Source organism: Echiichthys vipera (assembly GCF_963691815.1).
Source record: "Echiichthys vipera genome assembly, chromosome: 9".
Taxonomy (NCBI): Eukaryota; Metazoa; Chordata; class Actinopteri; order Perciformes; family Trachinidae; genus Echiichthys; species Echiichthys vipera.
In genome coordinates, this window is record NC_139834.1 from 29,844,719 (window position 1) to 29,868,093 (window position 23,375).

Sequence of the window (23,375 nt, forward strand, 5' to 3'; positions counted from 1 at the left end):
ATGGTGATGTTAGTGTTAAAGCTGCATGGACGTAATAAAAAAACAAAACATGATGGTACATTAACCGTTATAACGTCCTAACAATCATTTACGATCCCTGATGACAGCTTTAAACTGCAGTACGCTGCTGATTAAAGCAGTTCGTCCCCCTCTGGCATGTTTACACTTTTCTTTAGTAATCTTAAAATGCTCCTAATAAGAGTATGGCACACTTAAATATATAAAATAAATCCACCAGGTGTTGAAACTCATCAATATTCAATTCTCATATATTTCTGATGAAAGTCTGACCAATCATTTTATTCGGTCCTAATAAAATGATTGGCCGAGCTTCCTGCCTGTCATTGTCACAGCGTCCCTTCCTGTTTCCTGTCACTGCTTGAGTGGCACCTCTCTGCAGACCGTCAGAGCGACAGTGGGACAGAGCGACAGAGGGACAGAGGGACATAGAGAGCGAGGAACAGCAAAGAACTGATGCGTCAAGAGCATAGACTGTATAAAAAATGGACGTAACGTCTCCGTCGCGGTCCGTTCTCTCAACCTGATCCAATCGTCCTCGCCTACGGGAGTCGCCATCTTGTCAGACTTTGACTCTGCCTCATTTTGTTGAATTGATCATGGTCACATTTTTACTAAGTGCTGTGAGACATGCCAGAAAGGGAAGAATGCTTTAAAAAAGGGACAGTTCATGTCAATGTGTTTAGATCCATTCTAGTTTGTTAGTTTTTAAGACACCAAAGTTACACAATAACACAATCTATCTAACCTTTCAAGGCAGCGGTTGTCAAGCAGCTCCTATGATCAGTACCTCATACAAACACACTTTAAAACATCTGAACTATCCCTTCAACAAACAAAAACAAAACAAAAAATCAGTGAGAGAACACTGCATACTAATATTTTGTATTTAAACAGCAGGTTGATGCAACCCCAACGTCAGACGTCAATATTGGACGATTCTGAATTTCTTTTTCTGTAAAATCATAAATAAACTACAGTTAAGGTGTGGTTAGGATTAGGCAACCAAAACACTTGGTTTAAATTTTAATCTCTAACATCTTTATGACATGTTTTTATTCTATGTCTGATCAGCATTTCTTCTGCATTTTTAAAAAAACAAACTGCAATCAACTTCATTGTTAAGCTACAGAGTCCGACAGCTTGTAATTCAGCGATACGTTTGTAGTTTCAAGGTCATTGACATCAGCCTCACGCTTCACTGTTCGCTCTCCTAACTGCTGTATCACAGCGGGATTATGTTAGTACTTCACATTAAAAGCATTCGACTGGTCAAATATAAGGCTTTTATTGTGAAGCAGCAAAAGGAAACAACGGTTAACACGGACAACGATCGTTTGAAAAAATGCGTCTACTTGTGCGTCATGAAATCAGAACGATGGAAAAAGGCTGATTATCGACTGATTTCTTTATTAAAAGAACACAGTTTGTTTGTAAATAGCACTGTTAACCACAGGAGGATTATAACTAAGGTTTGGCAAAGATCACGGTTACGGTTAAATAAAAAATGCAAACAATTGCAGATCAGTGTCTCACCTCCACACCCTTTTACTTTTGCACCTTGCCACATTCGGGACACACTACTTCCTTCTTGCGTTGGCACTCACCGTATATCATGAGGCGTGGAATCATCCAACACGGGCATATTTAAGCTGCATTTGTGTTCAGTCAGAATAATCGGAAAAATTTGTTCCTGACTGGGAAACTTCAACTGAAGTTCGAAAACAACTCGTAAAAAATCTGATACACGACTTTACGAGTTGGCGTCATTTTATGCGGAAACATGGCATATGAACATAAATGTTGGGTTGATGATAAACTTTTTATTAGCTCATGTTACTGCGTATAATTTTGTGATTTGTAACCCGGTATTAGGTTGTAACCGGTAGTTGCTGTCCACGTAGAGTGACATGGATTAGTTAGAGAAGGTATTTAGCAGCATTGACCTGATAACAAGTCATGTAAAGACATGTTTTAGTAGTTGTAGGTGCAGAGACAAAAGTCTGGCTCAAAATCGAACTGGAAATACAGTCAAAAGTCACACAGCGAGTAACTCAACCATCCATCAAACTATTTCATAAACTGCTCATCTTGTTTCTTAGCTGACTGTCTGAAGATGCATCTGCTATCTTAAATAAAAACATGATTTAAACATTTACAAAAGAGGTTTCTGTTGTGTCAGCATTTATGGAAATGACCTTTAAATGTTGCCCAAAATGTTCAGGAGCTGGTGATGACTCGAGGACGTCCCGGTGTGGAGGTGTGTTTGCGCTCCAGTAAAAAGAAGGAAGCCCCTCTGAGTGTGTGGACTTCCAGTATTAAAGGTATTACCCTCAGTTCAGGGTAAAAGGTCATCAGTCTTGTTGGCTGTGAGGAGTGTGAGCAGGCGACCCGGACTCAGGATCTGGTCTGTATCTGCCCGTGGAGGCTCTCGGCCTGGGCTTTCAGACTCCGAAACTCCCCTTGGATGAAGTCAGTCAAGGTCTTCCTCATCTCCAACTGAAAGGAACATTTAAAGAACAAAGGTGTTGTTCTGTTCCAAGTGCAGGAACACGGTTATTAAAGTCTAAGTCCGGTGAAAATGGACCCCATGTTCTTTTCTGTATGAAAACACAACAAATAAACCATGGATACAGTATTTTCTGTTAATCAACGCTGTATTAAGAATGCCCCGACAGACGTTAACAGCACCAAAGGGCTAACAGTGATTAGCTCGGGGCATCCAAAACAGCTTTTTTTAACCACTAATCCTGCTCAAAATAACAGCAAACCTCTGCAGCAGCATGACAAGAGTCCCTACACAGAAAACAAAGCACCAACAGTACTGTTAAAGTTCATGTCTCCAGCTCATGTTGTGGTAAAGTTCATGTCTCCAGCTCATGTTCTGGTAAAGTTCATGTTTCCAGTTCATGTTGTGGTAAAGTTCATGTCTCCAGCTCATGTTCTGGTAAAGTTCATGTCTCCAGCTCATGTTCTGGTAAAGTTCATGTCTCCAATGTGAACCCCATTGGACAGTTAAACAGTTAGCATTAGCCCTGACTGCCTTGTGCACTTGTAAAACACTCTTCAATAAACTCTGGGTCTCTCACTACGTTGTTGGTGCTTTGTTTTCTGTGTAAGGACTCTTCTCATGCTGCTGCAGAGGTTTGCTGTTATTTTTAGCAGTATTAGTGGTTAAAAAAGACGTTTGAATGCGTTCAGCACACTGCCCCGAGCTAATCAGTGTTAGCCCTTTGGGGCTGTTAGCATTTCTCCCTGCATTCTCTATACACTGTTGATTAACCAAAATAACTGTCTCCATGGATATCTGATGGATTTTCATGCTGGATGCATTTTCACCTGACTTACACTTAAATTCCTCACATAGTGCTTCAGGGCCCACATAAAGTTTTTCAAATAGACCCTGCGTCAGATTTTGAATCAGAGTGAGACCTCTTCATGAAATGACATGTGACCAAAGTCTCCTGTCGGATGTGTACATGTGTAATAAAGTCTGTCCTCACCTGGCTCTTGTTTTCAGCTCGGAGGGATTCAACGAGGTCTTTCACACTGAATGGTTTCCCCACCAGGACTGTGATTCTCTGGAAGAAAATCGACTGTTACGACGACACTCACAGGAAAATAAAAACAATGATAAACTAGTAGATGTTGAGTCTTCCTACCTTGCCAGCCCGAGGAAAGTAGGGCTTATCGTTTGGCAGAACGTCACTCAAACCTGAGACAAAAGTAGAACATATAAGAAGTAATGAGTGTTTCTCTCTCTGGTTTCTGATCTGTGTTGTTGCTTCTTGCAGGATTACAGAAAGAAACTACAGTCCTGATGTTCATGAAACTTTGTGGAAGGATTTATCATGAGCTGAGGAAGAATTCACTCAATTTTAGAGCAGATCCGAATCACGGGCAGATACACAAAGTCATTTTCATCAGGGTGTTTGTGCTGCATTCATGTACTGTCGAAACAATTGGAAAAATGTGTTCCTGATTATCTTTCACGGTTCACTCTTCACTCTCACGCAATAGTCCAGTCATTTTAAGCCAAAATAGGGGTCAACTTTGAACAAACTGCAACAGAAGCAAACTCAACTGATTTTGTATCCTCAATATGTCCTGAGTAAGGAAAAAAGCCCAGAAGAACCCCACTAGGGGAAAGTTTGGAAAAAGACCCACCGATTCACAACAGTTGGAAGTGAAATTTAACAACGTCTAAGGTTAGAGCAGTTAAGGTTTTCACAGAGGGGATCTTTGACAGCATTCCACCAAACCACCAATTCGCAAATGTTCTAGGATTTAATTGGTCAAATATATCTAAAAAATACCTCAACATTGTGTTTGTTGATGTACGCAACTTCAATGCATGTCAATCCCCATCTGTCCCTCATTTTTTATCATGTCTCTGTGCTCTACAGGGTTCCCACAACTTCTCAAACATCAAATTCAAGAACCTTTCAAGGTGGACTCGCCTTAAATTCAAGGACCTACCAAGACAACTGCGGGAGACACTTATGCAGACAGCAGAACAAAAAATAAAACAAAACTTCAATTTCTATTCTTGTGCAAAATATATAAATTCAAGCACTCTTAAATGACCAACTGTCCATTTATGTCTATTTTGATAACTTTTGAGGCATTGATTTTTTTTGTTATGCCAAATAAGTCAAATAGGGTCAAATAAATCAAAAAAATACCTCAGCATTGTCTTTGTTAATCTATATATTTACTATTGCATGTTGAGCTTTTCTTCTTCTCTGTCTGAGCTGGGTCGGTTCTGTTCCTGCCTGTTAAAGGGAGGGTTTTCGTTGTCACTGTGTGCACAAGATTGCTGGATTAATACTGTATATAATAACTATAACTAAAAATATTATTAAAGATAGTGTTGTTGCCGCTCATGGGAGAAATGTTGGGTCTCTGTAAATCACAAATAAGTCATAGTGTGGTCTCGACCTACTCCGTATGTAAAGTGTCCTGAGAAAACTTTTGTTATGGTTTTGCACTGTAAAAAGAGCTGAATTAAATTGTGTGTAGCAGATGTAATCTTTAAAATCAAAAGTGATGAAACAGCAGAACATGTTGCCGTTACTCACCCACGTGCCACAGCGGCAGGACGATCGGATCAATGGAGCATTCAGCTATGAGCCGACCGATGCCTGAAACAAAACCAGAACTCCTCTTAACCAGAATTATGATGCAGAGTCGACACAAACAAACACGTGTTTCAGTACGACAGCGTACAGAAACAGTCAGTGTACTCACCCCACTTTAACCGTATAAATTCTTCAGTCATGTTGACTTTGCCTATAAGAAAAGACATTCAAAAAATTATTTAAACAAAAAACACAAATTAATTTAATTTAAATGTATTTAATCCCACCCCTTTTCAATAATTAATAATAGTAAATCATTTATAATATTTATAATCTATGATATATTAATCACCAATCTTTACTTTCTAACAAGATCTAAATTAATTGCAAAATATTTATCCTACAAATTGTATTATTATCTCTTATATCAACTTCAATATAATATTATCTTATGTTACCTATAAAATGACAAAAAAAAAAAGACATTTGAGGATGTCATCATTTTTTACCACTTTCGGACATTTTTTAGACCAAACAACTAATCAATCAGAACATAATATACAGATTAAGTGGACAGTGAAAATAATCAGTTAGCTGCTGCTCCATTTACTGAAACTAAATAAAAAAGCTACGGAAAAACCGGGTGAAATGTAAGGAGGAGGGTTCAAATACCTTCTGGAAAAATGTGCACCCATTCTCCTCCGTTCAGTCTTTCCAAAATAAAATCCATGCCTTTCTGGTAAACACCGTCGCCTGCAGAAAACACACCATGATTCCAAGTGGTTCATTCAACAGACTGTAAGATAACGTTGTGGTTAGAGACAGCAAGTTATACATCATCATTTCATATCTCGAAGGATGTATATCAGGAGATATTCTGGTAATCTAATAAATAAATAGTCTATATGAAATAACCACATGGTAAAGACTATCCCTGTATACTCCACACAACAAAATGAACGTGCAAAAATCTGAATAAAGCTTCGTCCAAAAGACGTGAATATTGATCTAATGCAGTTTGGACGCTGGTTTTTAGACATTGTAATAGAAACAATTTGGAAAAATACATGATAGACATTTTTATATTGTTTTGACGGTATACATCATGGCGCCCTACTGGAAGATTTTGATTATAAAACCAAAACTGCAATTTTCAAATGATATTCCCTCTGATAATTTAGAGACTTTTCTGGGAAGTTTGAGTTCATCCATTTAGACCAGGTGCGACATCAGCGTCAGGGCTCCCGACTGCAACTAAATGGACCAAAATTTGAGAGTGTGTAACTGACTTTTGTAAGCACCGTCGGCACCGTAAAACCAAACACGCAACCCCTGAGCTCCCGCAGCTAGTCACAGTGTCGGGACCTGACGGCCATCAGGAATTCAGGAACATAGTTGGTATAACTAAAGCTGGTGTGTCGATAGTACAAATACATTTCTGTATCAAAATATCATACTCTGGGTTATACAAATGTTATCTTTGTTTAACTCGTTATTAGCAGCACTCGACATTTCAAGGTCCGCGATTAAATGATTCTTAAAGTGTAATTCAGACGCAAAAATAATCCCATGTTGTTTTTTGGCACTTGCATACATCAAATAAGCCATCAAGACAGTTTTTAAAAAAACTATTTTTTTTAATAATGCAAGCCTCCGTATCTGACACGCAGAGACCGTCTCGTCCAGCCCCTTTTTCTGAACGTATGGTGTATTTTTGGTAATATTGTAGATACTGTCATCAACATCACCTTGTATATACCTTTAAGACCGGCTGCACATCAGCATGTATATACCTTTAATACGGGATACGACATCAGCGTGTATATACTTTTAAGACAGGATGCAACATCTGCGTGTATATACCTTCAAGACACGTCAGCGTATGCGTAAATGCCTTTATTGTCGTTGCCAAATACAATGACATCTGGAGTACTACTCTGCATGGTGTCATTTAAAATCATTCACAAACACACATTAAAATCCAGTACGATAAGTGAGTTTTAAATTATATAAAAAAATATGTTCTATAGCAGAGCACAATTATGATGACTTCCTTTTATCAGTGTCGAAATGTTTTTCTGACAGTTCATCGCCAAACTCACACATCAAGAAGGGGTCACAGCGGTGAGAGAAAGGAAACGGTCCTAAATGTGATGATATAATAACCAATCAGCTCCACACAGACGGGATGAGTTCTACTAAAAAAAACCTATATAAAGAAGAAAGCTGTACAAATGTTCTCTCATTTCATCTCCACTGTGTTCAAGCTCAGATAATAAAACAGTTGCGTTGATGGTGAAAACAGGGGAGGGCCGACTTTTTCACCCCGAAACTGAACATTTATCCGGAATTAATCGATTCGAACATAAAATCAATGATGGCATCAGTAGGAGTCAAATCTTATCAGTTCCCATCCTTAGTTGTGGTTGATAAAGCTGAGGGACACTCACCTCTGCAGACGGGAACACACTTCCCTCGGCTGAAGAATTTTGAGTACAGCTCTTTGGTGAAACAGATGTCAGATGCTGCTGGAGTCCTGCAGTTTACAGTTAAAGAATAAGGTGGAAAATAAAAAAACAACAACAAAAATCACTCTGATGTGAGTGAACGAGGTTTGGAAAGGATAAAAAAAAAAAAACTCACCACCGCATATTTTTGTAGTTCCACACGTGTCTGAGCTTTAGCACACCTGTCGTAAACACACGATTATTTCTCTGTTTTCTGATGTTAATGTGTAGAAGTGTGTGAGCTCAGATGTATGATTCACATGTTACAGAAACTTAAAAACAGACCAGTTTATCACAAAAGCAACTCATCTCTCATTGAGGAACCTAAATACTCATCAGTAACTGTTGTTTCAGGACCTATCCCTAGTTACTATGGTTACCAAACTGTTAAGATAAGACATTTCTGTAATACAGGCCTGGTTTCTTACCCCAGATATGTGGGTCATCCATACAAGACTGGTGATTGGACAGAGTGATGAGGGGCGTGCCAGAGGGTCTCTGGTCAATCAGGTCCAACAAAACCTCTTGGTTATGGACCTTCAAGCAGTTCATGTACTCTGAAGATGGAGAGAAAACTTGTGACAGCATTGGAAGAATTGTCTGACATACATGTATCAAAATATTACGACTTTTAGTCTCAAAATACTACGACTTTTAGTCTCAAAATACTATGACTTTTAGTCTCAAAATACTACGACTGTTGGTCTCAAAATACTACGACTGTTGGTCTCAAAATACTACGACTGTTGGTCTCAAAATACTACAACTGTTGGTCTCAAAATACTACGACTGTTGGTCTCAAAATACTACGACTCTTAGTCTCAAATACTTAGACTTTTAGTCTCAAAATACTACGACTGCTGGTCTCAAAATACTACGACTGTTGGTCTCAAAATACTACGACTGTTGGTCTCAAAATACTACGACTGTTGGTCTCAAAATACTACGACTGTTGGTCTCAAAATACTACGACTGTTGGTCTCAAAATACTACGACTGTTGGTCTCAAAATACTACGACTGTTGGTCTCAACATACTACGACTGTTGGTCTCAACATACTACGACTGTTGGTCTCAAAATACTACGACTGTTGGTCTCAACATACTACGACTGTTGGTCTCAACATACTACGACTGTTGGTCTCAAAATACTACGACAGTTGGTCTCAAAATACTACGACTGTTGGTCTCAAAATACTACGACTTTTAGTCTCAAAATACTTAGACTTTTAGTCTCAAAATACTACGACTTTTAGTCTCAAAATAGTACGACTGTTGGTCTCAAAATACTACAACTGTTGGTCTCAAAATACTACAACTGTTGGTCTCAAAATACTACGACTCTTAGACTCAAATACTTAGACTTTTAGTCTCAAAATACTATGACTTTTGGTCTCAAAATACTACGACTGTTGGTCTCAAAATACTACGACTGTTGGTCTCAAAATACTACGACTGTTGGTCTCAAAATACTACGACTGTTGGTCTCAAAATACTACGACTTTTGGTCTCAAAATACTACGACTGTTGGTCTCAAAATACTACGACTGTTGGTCTCAAAATACTACGACTGTTGGTCTCAAAATACTACGACTGTTGGTCTCAAAATACTACGACTGTTGGTCTCAAAATACTACGACTGTTGGTCTCAAAATACTATGACTGTTGGTCTCAAAATACTACGACTGTTGGTCTCAAAATACTACGACTGTTGGTCTCAAAATACTACGACTGTTGGTCTCAAAATACTACGACTGTTGGTCTCAAAATACTACGACTGTTGGTCTCAAAATACTACGACTGTTGGTCTCAACATACTACGATTATTGGTCTCCAAATACTACAACTGTTGGTCTCAAAATACTACGATTGTTGGTCTCTAAATAGTACAACTGTTGGTCTCAAAATACTACGATTGTTGGTCTCCAAATACTACAACGGTTGGTCTCCAAATACTTAGACTTTTAGTCTCAAAATACTACAACTGTTGGTCTCAAAATACTACGACTCTTGGACTCAAATACTTAGACTTTTAGTCTCAAAATACTACAACTGTTGGTCTCAAAATACTAGGATTATTGGTCTGAAAAGTGTCAGAAAAACTACTATTTTCATCTAAGCAGTAACTGAAGCTGTCAAAAAAATGAAGTGGAGTACAAGATTTTCCTCCGGGGCGGCAGCAGAGGAGCGGGTTCGACTCCGACCTGTGCAGCATGTCTCCTCCTCTCTCTCTCACATCTAATAAAAAGGCTTGAAAAATTGCAAAAAAATAATCTTAAAAAAAAAAGATTGTCCTCTGTGATGTAGTTGAGTTGAAGTATCAAGTAACAGAACATGGAAATAGTAAAGTAAAAAGGACCTGGTACTTGAGCAAATGTACTTAGTTACATCCCACCACCTGGTGTGTATAAATCTATATAAATATATTCTAACTTACTGGTCCAGAAGTAGGAATAGGAGCCCACCATCCCCATGATCAGTGAGCTGGAGACCCTCCACGCCAAAGCAGGGCATTGTGGGAACGGCCATCTGACCTCCAGGGGCATCACGGCACTCCACAGACACTACATCCACACACGTTAACCTGGAACCACCCAAACATACATACATAAATTATAGACAGTAACAATTACAAAAACAATAACAATATAAAGATAACAAGAGAATCAAAAAGCACACGATAATGAACATAATACAGCCCACAGTATTGAAATAAATAAAAAATGTAGAAGTATTAAGCAGTAGTCCAGTGCTTAAATAAATGTACCTGACGGGGTAGGACTGAGCGCTACGGTCATTTATTTATTCTTTTATTTATGCTTTTATTTATACATTTATTTATTCTCTTATTTATTCTGTTATTCATACATTTATTTATTCATTCATTATTTAAAGCATGTATTTATTCATTTAAGTATGTATTATTTCTGCATTATTTATTAAAACACACATTTATTTGTTTATGCATACATCTATTAATTTATTGAGACTAAGTCTAAGTCTTATTGAGACTTAAGTCATGTTTAGTCCTCCATACATGAGTCTAGTACTTGACTGTGAGCTAAAGTCATTTATTTATTCTTTTATTTATACATTCATTTGTACATGAATTTATGCATTTATTTATTGAGACTGGGGTCATGTTTAGTCCTCTGTACATGAGTCCAGTACTGTGAGTTAAGGTCAAACACATTAGAGGTAGCTGTGCTGCAGCAGACATGTATGCACAGCAGTTAGCTGCTACAGTTAGCCTGTTCATGAACTCTTTTGTGATGTTGTAACCGCTAAAACATGGCTCTTTTCCTTCTTATATACACAGATAACCTCATGTGTAGCTACATGAGACTTTATCTTTTACAGTTAAAGTAATTAATAACTTGGGACATACAGTAAACATCATAAGATCAAACATTTACCCATTACCTTTCTGCTGCTGACAGGCTGGTGGTCACCGACCCCGGAAGTACAAGTCGCGCACAGAATTGTGGGTATTGTTGTTTTTTTGGAGATAAGCACGTTTTAACGTAATAATGGCAAAAAGTAATAATGACTTGCTGCTTGCAGTGACCAACGTTCAGTTTTCACTTTATTCACGCAGGTGACGGGTTCATTTATTAACTGTGTGCCGTCCAATCATGTTTAATGTAGTTCACAAGTCGCATGGACTTATGGGTAATGTATGCTGTGAAGTAGGCCAAAGGTGAAACACCTCTAAACCATAGACTACTACAGTCTAAGCTCTAAACTGAAGCTTTGTTTGACCTGCTGTTCATGTTTTAAGGGTTCTTTATGGAGTGATACTGGAGTAAAGTGTGGTTAACTGGGGACTCAAATGATTTTAATCATTATTGAATTAAATATGGTAAAAAAAATATGAATTTTACACCGGACATACTCAGTGTTTTATTTAATATATATATATATTTTATTTTTTTCAGTTCATTTAACTGTATTATATATATAGACAGTTAAAAAGAAGAATTAGATGTTTAAATGCAGATGTTTTAGTGGGTATGTTCGGTGCAAAATTGAACTTTTTTGCTATAATGAATTTAATAATGATGAACTAATTTTAAATCACCATATATATATATATATATATATATATATATATATGGTGATTTAAGATTACAGACATGCACATTTTATAAGGAACAATCATTTTCACTCTGCACTGTCCCAAGATGATTTGTTCCTTGAAAATATTGAAGTTAATTGTGAGATTGTGAAAGTGTCTTTTAATTATTGTGCTCAACTCAAATGGAACAATCTTTAACATTTGAATCAAATGAAGTTCCTTCTGGCAGCAGCTGTGTGAACGTGTTTTCTTTAAACTGTTGCTGTCCCTTACGCAGTGGTGGACGAACTACTGAGAGCTTTTACTTCAGTAAAGAAGAAATACCACACTGTAGAAACACTCGGTCTTGCATTCAAAATGTATCAGCATCAAAATGTACTTAAAGTTCAAAAAGTAAAAATACTCTTTATGCAGAATGACTTGTTTCAGAATATTATATGATTAGATTGTAATGATTGATAAATGAATGTAAATATCACTTTAATGCAGCATCTGATAAAGGTGGAGTACATTTTATTAACTTTATTTACTGCTGTGTAGCTTAATATTGAGTTAATATACTTAGTTACTTTCCACCACTATTCTTACATTAATGTGCTTGGTCTGTTTGTTGTATTATACAGCAATTATATATAAATGATGAAGTAGGGTGATAATTACATGACCAAATATATGTGAAAATAAATGAAAATGATTATAATTCACCAAACAAAAGCTCTTTGGTTCAAACAAAAGTCAACGCTGACTTTTGTTGTTACATACATGACACATTTTTCAGCCAATCCGTGATCTTTTTCCAAAGCCTAACGGAACTCCATTTCACAACGTTAACAATGTGTTTAAAACTCACAAAAACTCTCAAAAGACTCATTTCCTGACCACCTTTGTTAGCCATTAGTTTTCGATGCCTAACTTCGATGCCTCCAAACATTGTGTTACCATGTAGATGCTACGTTAGCTTAAATGAAATGGTCACGGTCCTGTGTTTGCTTATGAGGACATGTTGCAGTAAACCGTGGACCCTCACACTATTTCTATGACAAAATCACTTTAATCACAAAGCTTATGAAACTCCCCTGGGCCTGTACACAGCATCATTAATACTGACCTTTGGCAGAGCTCCCACATTAAAAACATGTTTAAACCTGAATAGTACTAATGTATTATATGACATTTAACAAACATCACAAATTAGTTAGTAAACACTTTGAAAAAAGTGATAAAAAAGGCTCAGAACACCCCGCTAAAAACAATATATTCATCATAATTACGCTGTCATACATTCATAAGTGTGCGTTTATGTTTGTACCATTACTCACAAAAAGTGGGTTTAAAGTCTTGATTACAAAGGATGACAATCCAACATGTAAAAATACAATAATTCATCTCATTTCAACACCCTGAACCTCTTCAGAGGAACAGAGCTTCTGGTCCAGACTGGGACTTCGTTTTTTCATTTCACCAGCCGGGCGCGAGCACGTTCAGTCCCTTTAATGCCACCTCAAACCCCAAAAAACAGGCCTGAAAAAAGGAAGAAAGACACCAGGTGTTTCATCAAGTAAATAAAGGCAGATGGTGTTTATCAGGAAGAAAATAGGTTGAAATAAAAGAGTCAGTGGCAATTTTAGGGGGGGGGCAACTATTTTTTACCTCTGTCAACATTAAAGATATAATCCTTCAAATGTTCATGTATTTGTGTGTTAAGTTCCTATCTATCACATAGTGAGTTAAAACAATGGTGAACAAATTGATACAAAGAAGACAACGAAGAGACAACAAAGAGAATTTCTGACCATTTTTATCAAATCTCCAGTGGTAAAAAAAAAGTTAAATTTCACATCAAATCTGTGGCAACAAATTCTTTGAACCTAAAACATTATGAGACCTGACAGAGCTGAGGATGGGGATCATATATTTAGTTCTCCCTAAAACCAAATGCTTGTCCCCTCCATCTGAAAAGGTGTCTCTCTCACCTCTAATAAAAAGTCTCATAAGAGTAAAGATTTACCGCGTTGGCAGGGAAGGCTCTTAGAAAGACAGCGTTGAATCCCTTATAGAGAGCTTTAGGTCCTTCTTCTCGGAGCAGAGTTCTCAGGACGTCGACCAAACCTCTGTACTTCCCATCTGCAGCTGCACACACACACACACACACACACACACACACACACACACACACACACACACACACACACACACACACACACACACACACACACACACACACATACACACAGAAAATGATCACAAACAGACACAAAGAGACACAGAGACACACAATGATCACAGAGACAAAAGACGTTAACAAAGAGACACAAAATGATCACAAAGAGGCACAAAAGGACACAAACCACTGGCTTGACTTTGTCTCTAACCTGTCTGGAAGTTGGACTTGAGGACATCGGGAGGAAGAGCGATGGTCCAATTTAATATCCCTGCGACTCCACCGGCCAGGAGGATCTTGGGAGTGCTGAGCTGAGAAACACTAACACCAAAAAGACACAGGCATTAACATCAGCGGTGAGGTTCACCTGCACTTTATCAGCCTCTTCACTGTTACCATGTTGACTCACCTTTGGCCCTCGGGTGTCAGGATGTTTTTGAGGTATTCGTACGTCAGGAAGTACAGACCGTTAGAAGGCACGTCTAAAGAGAGAGACAGAAGATCACGTGGGGCTGTAAAACCATGCTGCCCTTTGGATTCATCAGTCACACAGAAACACAGTTATGCTCACAGTGCTGACAGATATCAACCACACTAACACCCACCTGACCCACACAACAGTCATGCAGAGATGGAAATGATCACAAACAGACACAAAAAGACCCAGACGACAACAAAGACACACAAAATGACCAAAAAAATAGATGCAAAATGACCACAAAAAGATGCAAAATGACTAAAAATAGATGCAAAATGATCACAAACAGACACAAAATGACCCAGACGACTACAAAGAGACACAAAACGACTAAAAGTAGATGCTAAATGACCACAAAGAGATGCAAGTGTATAAAAATAGATGTAAATGACTAAATAGATGCAAAATGGGGACTTCAAGTATATTTTGATGCATGCCTTTAAATTGAAACATTGTTTTTCTACTCTGTGTGTATTAGTACTTTTACTTAAAGATGTGAGGACTCAGAGAAGCGGACTTTACCTCTGATGAGAGTCAGCACCGTCCCTTTGTAGACACTGCGGATCCCCTGCTCCTTATAGAGCCGGACTGCACAGTCAAGTGGACCCGCGTACCTGGACTGGCCTCCGCTGGCCTGCACCTGGAGAACACACAAACACACACACACACACACACACCCGCACTCTTATTTACAGTTATTTTCAGTAAAACGGTATTTAGAGAGTTTGACATCTTACCTGCAGTAAACATTTGATCCTCTCTCCTGGGGCCACGATCACTGTGGTGAAGACTCCTGCCAAACAGCCAGACAGGAATATCTGAGTGTGCCTGAACACAACAGAAACCAATCACTTTCACATTACACACATTATTACCTCCATAACAAGATGGATTTGAGCTCCTTTAAGTAAGAATGAAAGCCTGACGAGGTGATCTGTATCAGGGGCTGTATGGAGGGTTTTAACGGACGAAAGAATACATGAATACACTATAATAAACTAATTATGTATTTAAATGGTCAAACAAATGATTAAATAAAATATATTATATAATTGAATGCTTAACAAAGATATAATTATATAATAAAATGCTTAAATAAATGAATATGTATTTGTAATTGAATGCTTGATTGGTACCATGAATAAATAAATACAATTTTCAACAAATTAAATGAGACATGAAATAATTGAATGTTAAATATATTTGTGTATTTATATATTAATTTAAATATTTACACATCGATATATTTATTTATTCATTCATATATTAATAAATTAATGTATTTGTTTATTTATTCATACATTCATTTATTTATCTATTTACAATGTAATTTATTTATTTATTTATTTCATTTCTTGTCCGTCCTTTTTATATATAAATAAATTAAAATACATAAATAAAATTATAAAAAGATAAATAAATGTGTGAATAAATGAAAATTAAAAATAAATAAATGTATGTATATATAAGTTAATGTGTGTGTGTGTGTGTGTGTGTGTGTGTGTGTGTGTGTGTGTGTGTGTGTGTGTGTGTGTGTGTGTGTGTGTGTGTGTGTGTGTGTGTGTGTGTAAATAAAAAAATTTAAAATACACAAATAAATGTATATATTTAATGTCACATTTGATCTGTGATTTAGTTATTGTGACAATGAAGCATTACATTATGGTTGTTTTATTTAAGCATTTTATCGTATAATTATATACTGTATTTATCGAGCATTAAATTACATATTTTTATTTATTCATTTATTTAAGCACTTAATATATAATAGTAGTTATATAATTAGTGATGTATTCATATAATTAGTTTTGGCCCTTAACCCCCTATAACCAGAAAAGAGCGTTTGTTCATTATGTATTTTACATTCTGTTGTTTTGTGCTGTTTGTGATTAGTTCATCTGTTGCGACACTAAAAATCAAACCCACGTGTAAAGAGCGAACAGCTGAAGGAACTTCCTCTGCAGTTACACTGAACAGAGATCATATGTGCAGGCAGCGTGTGTCAGTGAAGGGGAGGAGGCACTAGAAATCAGGGCCCCAGCACGTGTTTACATTTATAGACGGAGAAGCAGGCGGGTGGAGGTAAAAGGAGCTGACAACAGGAGCAGGTGGAAACCCGAGGAAAGAGGGGAGGGAGGGGTTTGTTGCTCCACACAGGCGAATGACAACAGAAGGGAGGGATAAATATATATCTAGAGCTCCTATTCCAGGTATTACAAACACACTGTAACAGAAATACTCTGATGCATAAACAACTCTGTGTGTGTGTGTGTGTGAGTGTGTGTGTGTGTGTGTGTGTGTGTGTGCGTGTGTGTGTGTGTGTGTGTGTGTGTGTGTGTGTGTGTGTGTGTGTGTGTGTGTGTGTGTGTGTGTGTGTGTGTGTGTGTGTGTGTGAGTGTGTGTGTGTGTGTGTGTGTACTCACGTTAGAGGTTTGCCAGGGTCTGTCTGTTGGAGCTGTTTACCCAGGCCGAACCCAAAGAAACTGATGGCCATCATAGGAGCCACGCCCGCCAGGGGAGCCCCCATACCTTTATAGAGGCCGAGGACACCCTAGACACACACACACACACATACACACACACACACACACACACACACACACACACACACACACACACACACACACACACACACACACACACACACACACACACACACACACACACACACACACACACACACAATAAACGGCAATACTTTCTTCTTTCTGATACAGACGCACAGGCCGGACCGGCTTTAAAAACAAACAGAGAACCTCATATTACATTAAAGTGGAAATCTGGTGAAAATGGACCCCATGGTCTTTTTCAGCATGAAAATACATCAACTAAGCCACGAAGACAGTTTTTTTGGTTGATCAACAGTGTAAAGAGAATGCAGGGAGAGTTGCCAACAGCCCCAAAGGGCTAACACTGATTATCTCTGGGCTGTGCACTGAACACATCCAAAACGTCTTTTTTTAACCACTAATACTGCTCAAAATAACAGCAAACCTCTGCAGCAGCATGAGAAGAGTCCCTACTTATTACTCGATCTTATTTTGAAACTTCTGTTTGAGAAATCTAACTAGCAAATGCTATATTAACCCAGATGTTGACAGCTGTGTAAAGAAGAATGGGGGTGGACGGTGAAAGTTGAAATTCAGCAAGAAAAGCGACGAAGAAGAATAAGGTGGTGTAAAGGAGAACCCCCACCACCCAGGAACGCCCATTTTGTGTCTGCACTGGGAGGATACTGAACCAAAGGGCAGCTGTGGTGGAAAGTACATTTACTAAAGTGCTAGCTTTACCTGTGTATTTATATTTGATGGTATTTTATGCTCCTACCCTTCTACATCTCAGAGGCAAATTATACTTTTTATTCCACTGCATACACTTATATTATAGATTAAACTAAGCAGCATTATATGAAGCCCCACCTTCACCTGCTGCAACATTACAGTGACAAAGACATAAATGCATCACTATTTAGAATTCAGTCATATTGGGCCAAGTACTTTCACTTTCTGTATATTTCGATTTTGAGTGTGACTTTGACTGCTTGAACTTTTACTTGTAACAGAGTGTTTTTCACAAGGCAGAATTGTTACTTTTACTTTAAGTGAAATATCTGAATACTGCTTCCAACACTCCCCGTTTGGGAGAAAACATACCTCATAGTCTGTTGCACAACGCTTTCAGATTGAACGTGCTCCTGATTTCCTTCTTTGCTCCGGAAATTTAGTCTCAAAGTGCTACGAGTGTGTGTGTGTGTGTGTGTGTGTGTGTGTGTGTGTGTGTGTGTGTGTGTGTGTGTGTGTGTGTGTGTGTGTGTGTGTGCGTGTGCGTGCGTGTGTGTGTGTGTGTGTGCGCGTGTGTGTGTGTGTGTGTGTGCGTGTGTTCACCTCTTTGGATACAGTTTTGCGGAAGCAGTCATACGTCCCTGTGTAGAGCACATACTGAGTACAGGAGACTTTGGGCTGCGTCTGTAGCCTCACCTGCAGCACATAATTTAATTAGAAAGGTCACACACACTCACACTCACACACACAGACACACACACACACACACACACACACGCACACACACACACAGCTCTCTGGTCATGTGTGTTGAAGGGGAGGATTGTTGAGACATGAGATAATGGAAACACCCATCAACGTCTGCTGCTCGGGGTCACTGATAACAGTACCAGTTAGCTAGTGAGCGTCCGATAAGACACACACTCATTAGCTTCACAAAAGGTCACAGAGTTGCAGGGAGGTCATAGTTTTGCAGGCTTACCCTGATGTTAGCATCACTGTGTTTCCTCCAACAAAAAGACAATGAGATTTTTCCCAACGGATTTTGGATAATGGCAGAAAGTGGGGTAGGCTATTTGAACTAGCTTCCTACTGACTTTGCGTGTTTGGCATTATGACGTTTGTCCTCTCATTTAGCCACTTGTTAGCAAACACCTTTTCAAAGACACATAAAAGCTTCAAAAAGCGAAACACCGGTGGCCATTAAGTGAAGTGCAGGCAGCATCCTGATGCTCGCACACTTCAGCTTGCTCCAGGCGAGTATCGACCAAAACAGCGAGATGGAACGTGATTGGCCGGCATCATGTTGGTATAATGCTGTTAAATGAATCATTATCATATTTACAATAACACTATCAGCCAACGCCACAAAGCAACCAACCCCAGATTCATGCAGCCGAGACACAGCCAGCTTAGCTTTCAGTGAGCTAACAGTCGCAAGTAAGCTAGCTGTAATGAAGCTACGCTGCACTGATCTGTAGTTGGTTGCTTCCTAACATTAGCTGATAAAGTAATTAGCAAACTCGTATTGTTATCCACTCAAGACAAAATTTTCAGTGAGTTAGCAAATCTCCAGCATTAGCAGCAGGCTAGCATTAGCAGCTAACAGCAAAATATATTCCACATGTCAGTGTGTTTCCTTTAGGATTCTTTATCAGCACCGGGCGATAGGGTTTTTGTTGTAGCAGCATAACACAGTCCACACACGCTGTGCCTCCACTACACACACTCTGCAGCGGCCGGAAGCCCTCAGACCCTCAGCCGGCCTGAACCCACGCACCGGGGGTCTGATCCCGGACCACCCAGAGTCCTGCTGCCCGTTTGCTGCCGTTCCAGGACGGCGGCCGACCTTAGGTCTGTTTCTGGGCCGCCGCTGCAGAATGTAGAACAGAAGAACCGCATGTGTAGACTCTGGTGGATAATTTGTTCACATTAGCCGACTCCATTTAGCATCACTGTTGGCTGTAGGAGAGGGAGCAACACATCACATCCTCTGGAGTTTCCTGGAAAATCCGCCCTGAGTCCTTTAGATAGAAGTGAGCTTGCAGACTGTTAAAGGCAACAGAGGAAGTCTAAGAGGAAAGGCTCAGTTTTTAAGCTGCAAACTACAAAGCAATCAAATACATGTTAGACATTACACATAGGACCTTTAACAATGAGAACACAGATGCAAATCACCTACAGAAAAATTGTATCCAAATAGCTCAAAGAGGTTTTTTGACATTAAAACAAAAATATGTGCAACTATGAACTGCAATGAGTGTTTCATTGCCCTTTTCTCATTTTTAGAACATGTGCGTGCGTATAAATTTGATATCCTATTTCTTTCTTTCTTTTTAATTCTGCAATCTGGATTGCTCTGACAGAGTTTTGTTGTATAACATGCAATGATAATAAAGATCTACACTGTTGTCACATGGTTTCATTTTCACTGTGATATGTTTGGAAGAGGTTGATCAATAAAGTTTTGAGAAGAAAGACGCTTTATGTATCAAGAATAAATCACATTGTCATAATCATTTCATGAGAAGAGGGGAAAAATACTTTATTCCAACTTCATGGGCAACAGTATATCTGTCTAACAAGTGTTACAGCTGCCCCCGGTGTCCCCTACGGAAATTGTCCCAAGGTTCACTAAGAAAAAATGTAAGCAAATAATAAATCAATCAATCAAAATAAGACTGAATTTTTGTTTTGCCATTTAATCCTTTTTATCCAAATCCCTCCTAACCTCCACAACATGTGCAGAAATCATGTTATTAGTGCTATCCGGAGGGAAGTATCGACTACTAACATCACTTCCACAAACTCAACTATCTTTCTTGGAGCTGCCTCTCAGCCTCGGCGACTTTCTAAGCTGATTTATCAATAATCCCCTCGACGGATCACTGACTCTACGCACTTTACGCGCCGTGAATGTCTTTGAAAACCAAACCAACTGCGCCATAAAATGCACAAGAGTGACCCGAAACAAACGCGGATTATACAGACGCATGTTTAGTGATGTCCTCTGAATAAACAGTGTTAGTTAAAGGACAGATCCAGTCCGTAGAAAGCGTGTCAGTCACCTTGATGGTGTCCAGCGGGTGTCCGGCCAGCAGCAGGCAGGCTCCAGCGACCCCCCCGGACAAGAAGTTCTTGAGCGGAGAAACTCTTGCCTCGTCCCCCATCCTCTCCCCGGCATGACCAGAACACACGCACAGCCGGCCAACGGTCCGCTCCACACCGCCCCGACTGTCCGTGTGTGTGCGTGTGCGCGCGTGTGTGTGTGCGTGTGTGTTGCCACGTACAGTTGGACTTTGCCCTCAGATCTGAGTGAGATCTACTTTTACTGCAAACAAGTACAACTTCAATACATATCTACATTCACACAGTTACTACACTTGTATGTTAGTGTCGCTCTAAGGCACACGTTTACTCCTGCAGACAATGTGACTTTATTTTATTTTATTTTATTTTATTTTATTTTATTTTATTTTATTTTATTTTATTTTATTTCATTTTATTTTATCTTATTTTATTTTATTTTATTTTATTTTATTTTATTTCATTTCTTTTTCATCAAAGTGACTTTAGACCCGATTAACAGTGACCTCTAGCGGTATATACTTTTTTTTTTTTTTTTTAGAAAACTAAATCTAAGTAATTTTGATCCATACAAACTTAGAATCATACAATTCTTTCTTTCAAAATGAATTTTATTGAGTTTTCCTTAGATGCATTTCAACAGCGAATGTCAAGTAAGTGTTTGCACATTATATTGTACATGTATTGTGTGCTTTTTTTCTTCTCTTCTTTGTTAAATTGTAATTTTTATTGTCTTTTTCACATCATGTTCAGGGGACTACAGATGAAAACGAGCCTTCTGGCTGATTCTGGCTTTTTTTAACCATATGTAATCATGTGTTTTAGGAAATTGCACTGTCCCCTTTTACATAAACTCATTATAACAAGGGATTCACTTCAACACTAACACAAATAAAAAATAAAAATATATATATCAAAGTAAGACAATGCCGACCTGATACAGAAACAAATCATATCAAAACAATGCAAGTTAAATAAAATAACCTTATGAAAGAAATAGAATAAATACATACAATTAACTATATTTTTAAATGTTGCATTTAAATTAGGAACATCTTCCTGTACACCTGCAGCCTGAACCCTGCAGAACCACCTGAACCGTAACCACACTTTTATCATTAGGACAGTTTAAATCCATACCTGCATCTTATTTTACTTCCAGCTGCTCCTGTTTTTAACTAGATTATCTGTTTTCATTATTTTGTGTCACTTTTACTTGTCTGATATTTTGGATTTGCTCGTGTATTTTTCAAACGTTTTTTGTTTTGTCTTCTCCTCAAATGTCTTGTGTTTTTTATGGGCTATATTACAAATGAGGCTGCTCCTCAGTATATTCCCGAGTTTAAATAAAGGTTATAGATAGAATAAAATAAATACAGAAACTGTCTTTAGTGACTTTTATTGCATGATCATGTATTTATTTATTGGGGCATTTTGATGGATTAAAAGCTATTTTTATATTGTTAGTTTATTACTTTTATTTCATATAGCATTGTTAACATTGGACCTACTGTGTGATGGAGCTGGTTGGTACAAATGTGTAATCTGACTTTATGACTTTAAAACGTTTGTGTGCATCCCAACATGTGTTTTTATAAAGCAAAGACCTTAACCTTTCATGTGCTGCTGGTTAAAATATGCAAACACAAATGAATCCAGAGAAATGCAGCAGAAAGTGAAAAGTGTTATCATTATATTATTTTATTATTACTATAACTCATGCTTACTCCTGCAGACAGTGACGGACAACTCGAATAACTGAGACCTCTAGCAGTGAAGTCAAATATTGCATACATTTAAGATACTTGTATTTCAATTTTGAGTATTTAAATTGTATTCGACTTTATACTTTTACTCAGCTGGTGGAAGAAGTAAAAGTAGCAAAAACCACAGTGTATAAATCCGTATTACAAATTTAAAAAAAAACCCTGCATTCAAAATTTTACAGATGCATACTCAGCATAATGTATAGTAGCTAAAAATAAGTATACTACAATTTCATCTTATGAAGTAAACTTAAGTAAAGTCCCTAAGTATACTTGATTTATTGAATCTACTAATATCAATGTACTCGCATACTATTTTAATACTGCTTGGCCCACTTTTGTATTTAAAAAGTATACTTTTAAAGTACAAGAGCAGTAAACTTTGGGTTCACAACTCATTTATGTTTAAGTTTTGTTTTTTAGTGAAGCTATACTAAAAATGAGGTACACTTTTATTTTACTTGTAATAAACATCTGTCTCATTTTTCAGTTCATGAAAGTACAAGTACTACAAGTTAACTCGCATATGAAAAGATTAAGAAGAAGTATAAGGCAAGTTCACTTCTACTTTTCTGTACACTTTTTAAAAGTGCACTTTTATTCCGTACATAGTTGATAAGTATAGAAAAGGTAAACTAAAAGTGGATGTGTCATAGGAGTGCCATAAAAAAGAATGAATGCTCATTTATGTTGATGTTTATATATTTATACAAATTATCTAAAGATATATATATATTTGTTTATTTATTGCACATAAATCACTCTTTTATTTTACATGTGTTTAAATGTATTTTTATTTTTGTATCCCTTCATTTATATTTATGCTTATATTATTTAGCCTTTCATATACAGCTATAAATTAACAAATAAATGTTAAAATACTCAAAATAATTATTTTATATTTGCTATTGTCTTTAAA

At 37.8% G+C, this 23,375-nt stretch overlaps 2 protein-coding genes across 2 annotated transcripts; both read right to left on the reverse strand.

Annotated features, from left to right (window-relative positions):
• Positions 1-1,317: 1,317 nt before the first annotated feature.
• tafazzin (tafazzin, phospholipid-lysophospholipid transacylase) lies at positions 1,318-10,154 on the reverse strand. The gene is made up of 10 exons (XM_083920100.1): positions 10,043-10,154; positions 8,035-8,163; positions 7,743-7,788; positions 7,550-7,635; positions 5,772-5,852; positions 5,269-5,310; positions 5,100-5,162; positions 3,681-3,733; positions 3,522-3,599; positions 1,318-2,517 (listed from the first exon to the last, which is right to left on the reverse strand). The coding sequence occupies exons 1-10, from the start codon at positions 10,149-10,151 to the stop codon at positions 2,416-2,418; spliced, it is 789 nt and encodes a 262-aa protein (XP_083776226.1). The 5' UTR covers positions 10,152-10,154; the 3' UTR covers positions 1,318-2,415.
• Positions 10,155-12,921: 2,767 nt separating this feature from the next.
• Positions 12,922-20,788, reverse strand: LOC310952205 (mitochondrial carnitine/acylcarnitine carrier protein-like). The gene is made up of 9 exons (XM_083920737.1): positions 20,672-20,788; positions 18,207-18,299; positions 16,746-16,873; positions 15,060-15,150; positions 14,845-14,962; positions 14,254-14,326; positions 14,056-14,165; positions 13,692-13,813; positions 12,922-13,204 (listed from the first exon to the last, which is right to left on the reverse strand). Exons 1-9 carry the CDS (start codon positions 20,771-20,773, stop codon positions 13,142-13,144), a joined length of 900 nt encoding a protein of 299 aa, XP_083776863.1. The 5' UTR covers positions 20,774-20,788; the 3' UTR covers positions 12,922-13,141.
• Positions 20,789-23,375: the final 2,587 nt, after the last annotated feature.

Coding starts and splice junctions, on each gene's coding strand:
- LOC310952205 (XM_083920737.1), bottom strand. CDS start 20,773: ATGGGGGACGAGGCAAGAGTTTCTCCGCTCAAGAACTTCTTGTCCGGG. Junction 18,300..20,671: donor ACCCGCTGGACACCATCAAG/GTGACTGACACG, acceptor TATGTGCTGCAG/GTGAGGCTACAGACGCAGCC. Junction 13,814..14,055: donor CAAGTCCAACTTCCAGACAG/GTTAGAGACAAA, acceptor GTGTGTGTGCAG/CTGCAGATGGGAAGTACAGA.
- tafazzin (XM_083920100.1), bottom strand. CDS start 10,151: ATGCCCCTGGAGGTCAGATGGCCGTTCCCACAATGCCCTGCTTTGGCG. Junction 8,164..10,042: donor CTATTCCTACTTCTGGACCA/GTAAGTTAGAAT, acceptor CTCCATCTTCAG/AGTACATGAACTGCTTGAAG. Junction 3,734..5,099: donor CCTGCCGCTGTGGCACGTGG/GTGAGTAACGGC, acceptor CTTTTGTCTCAG/GTTTGAGTGACGTTCTGCCA.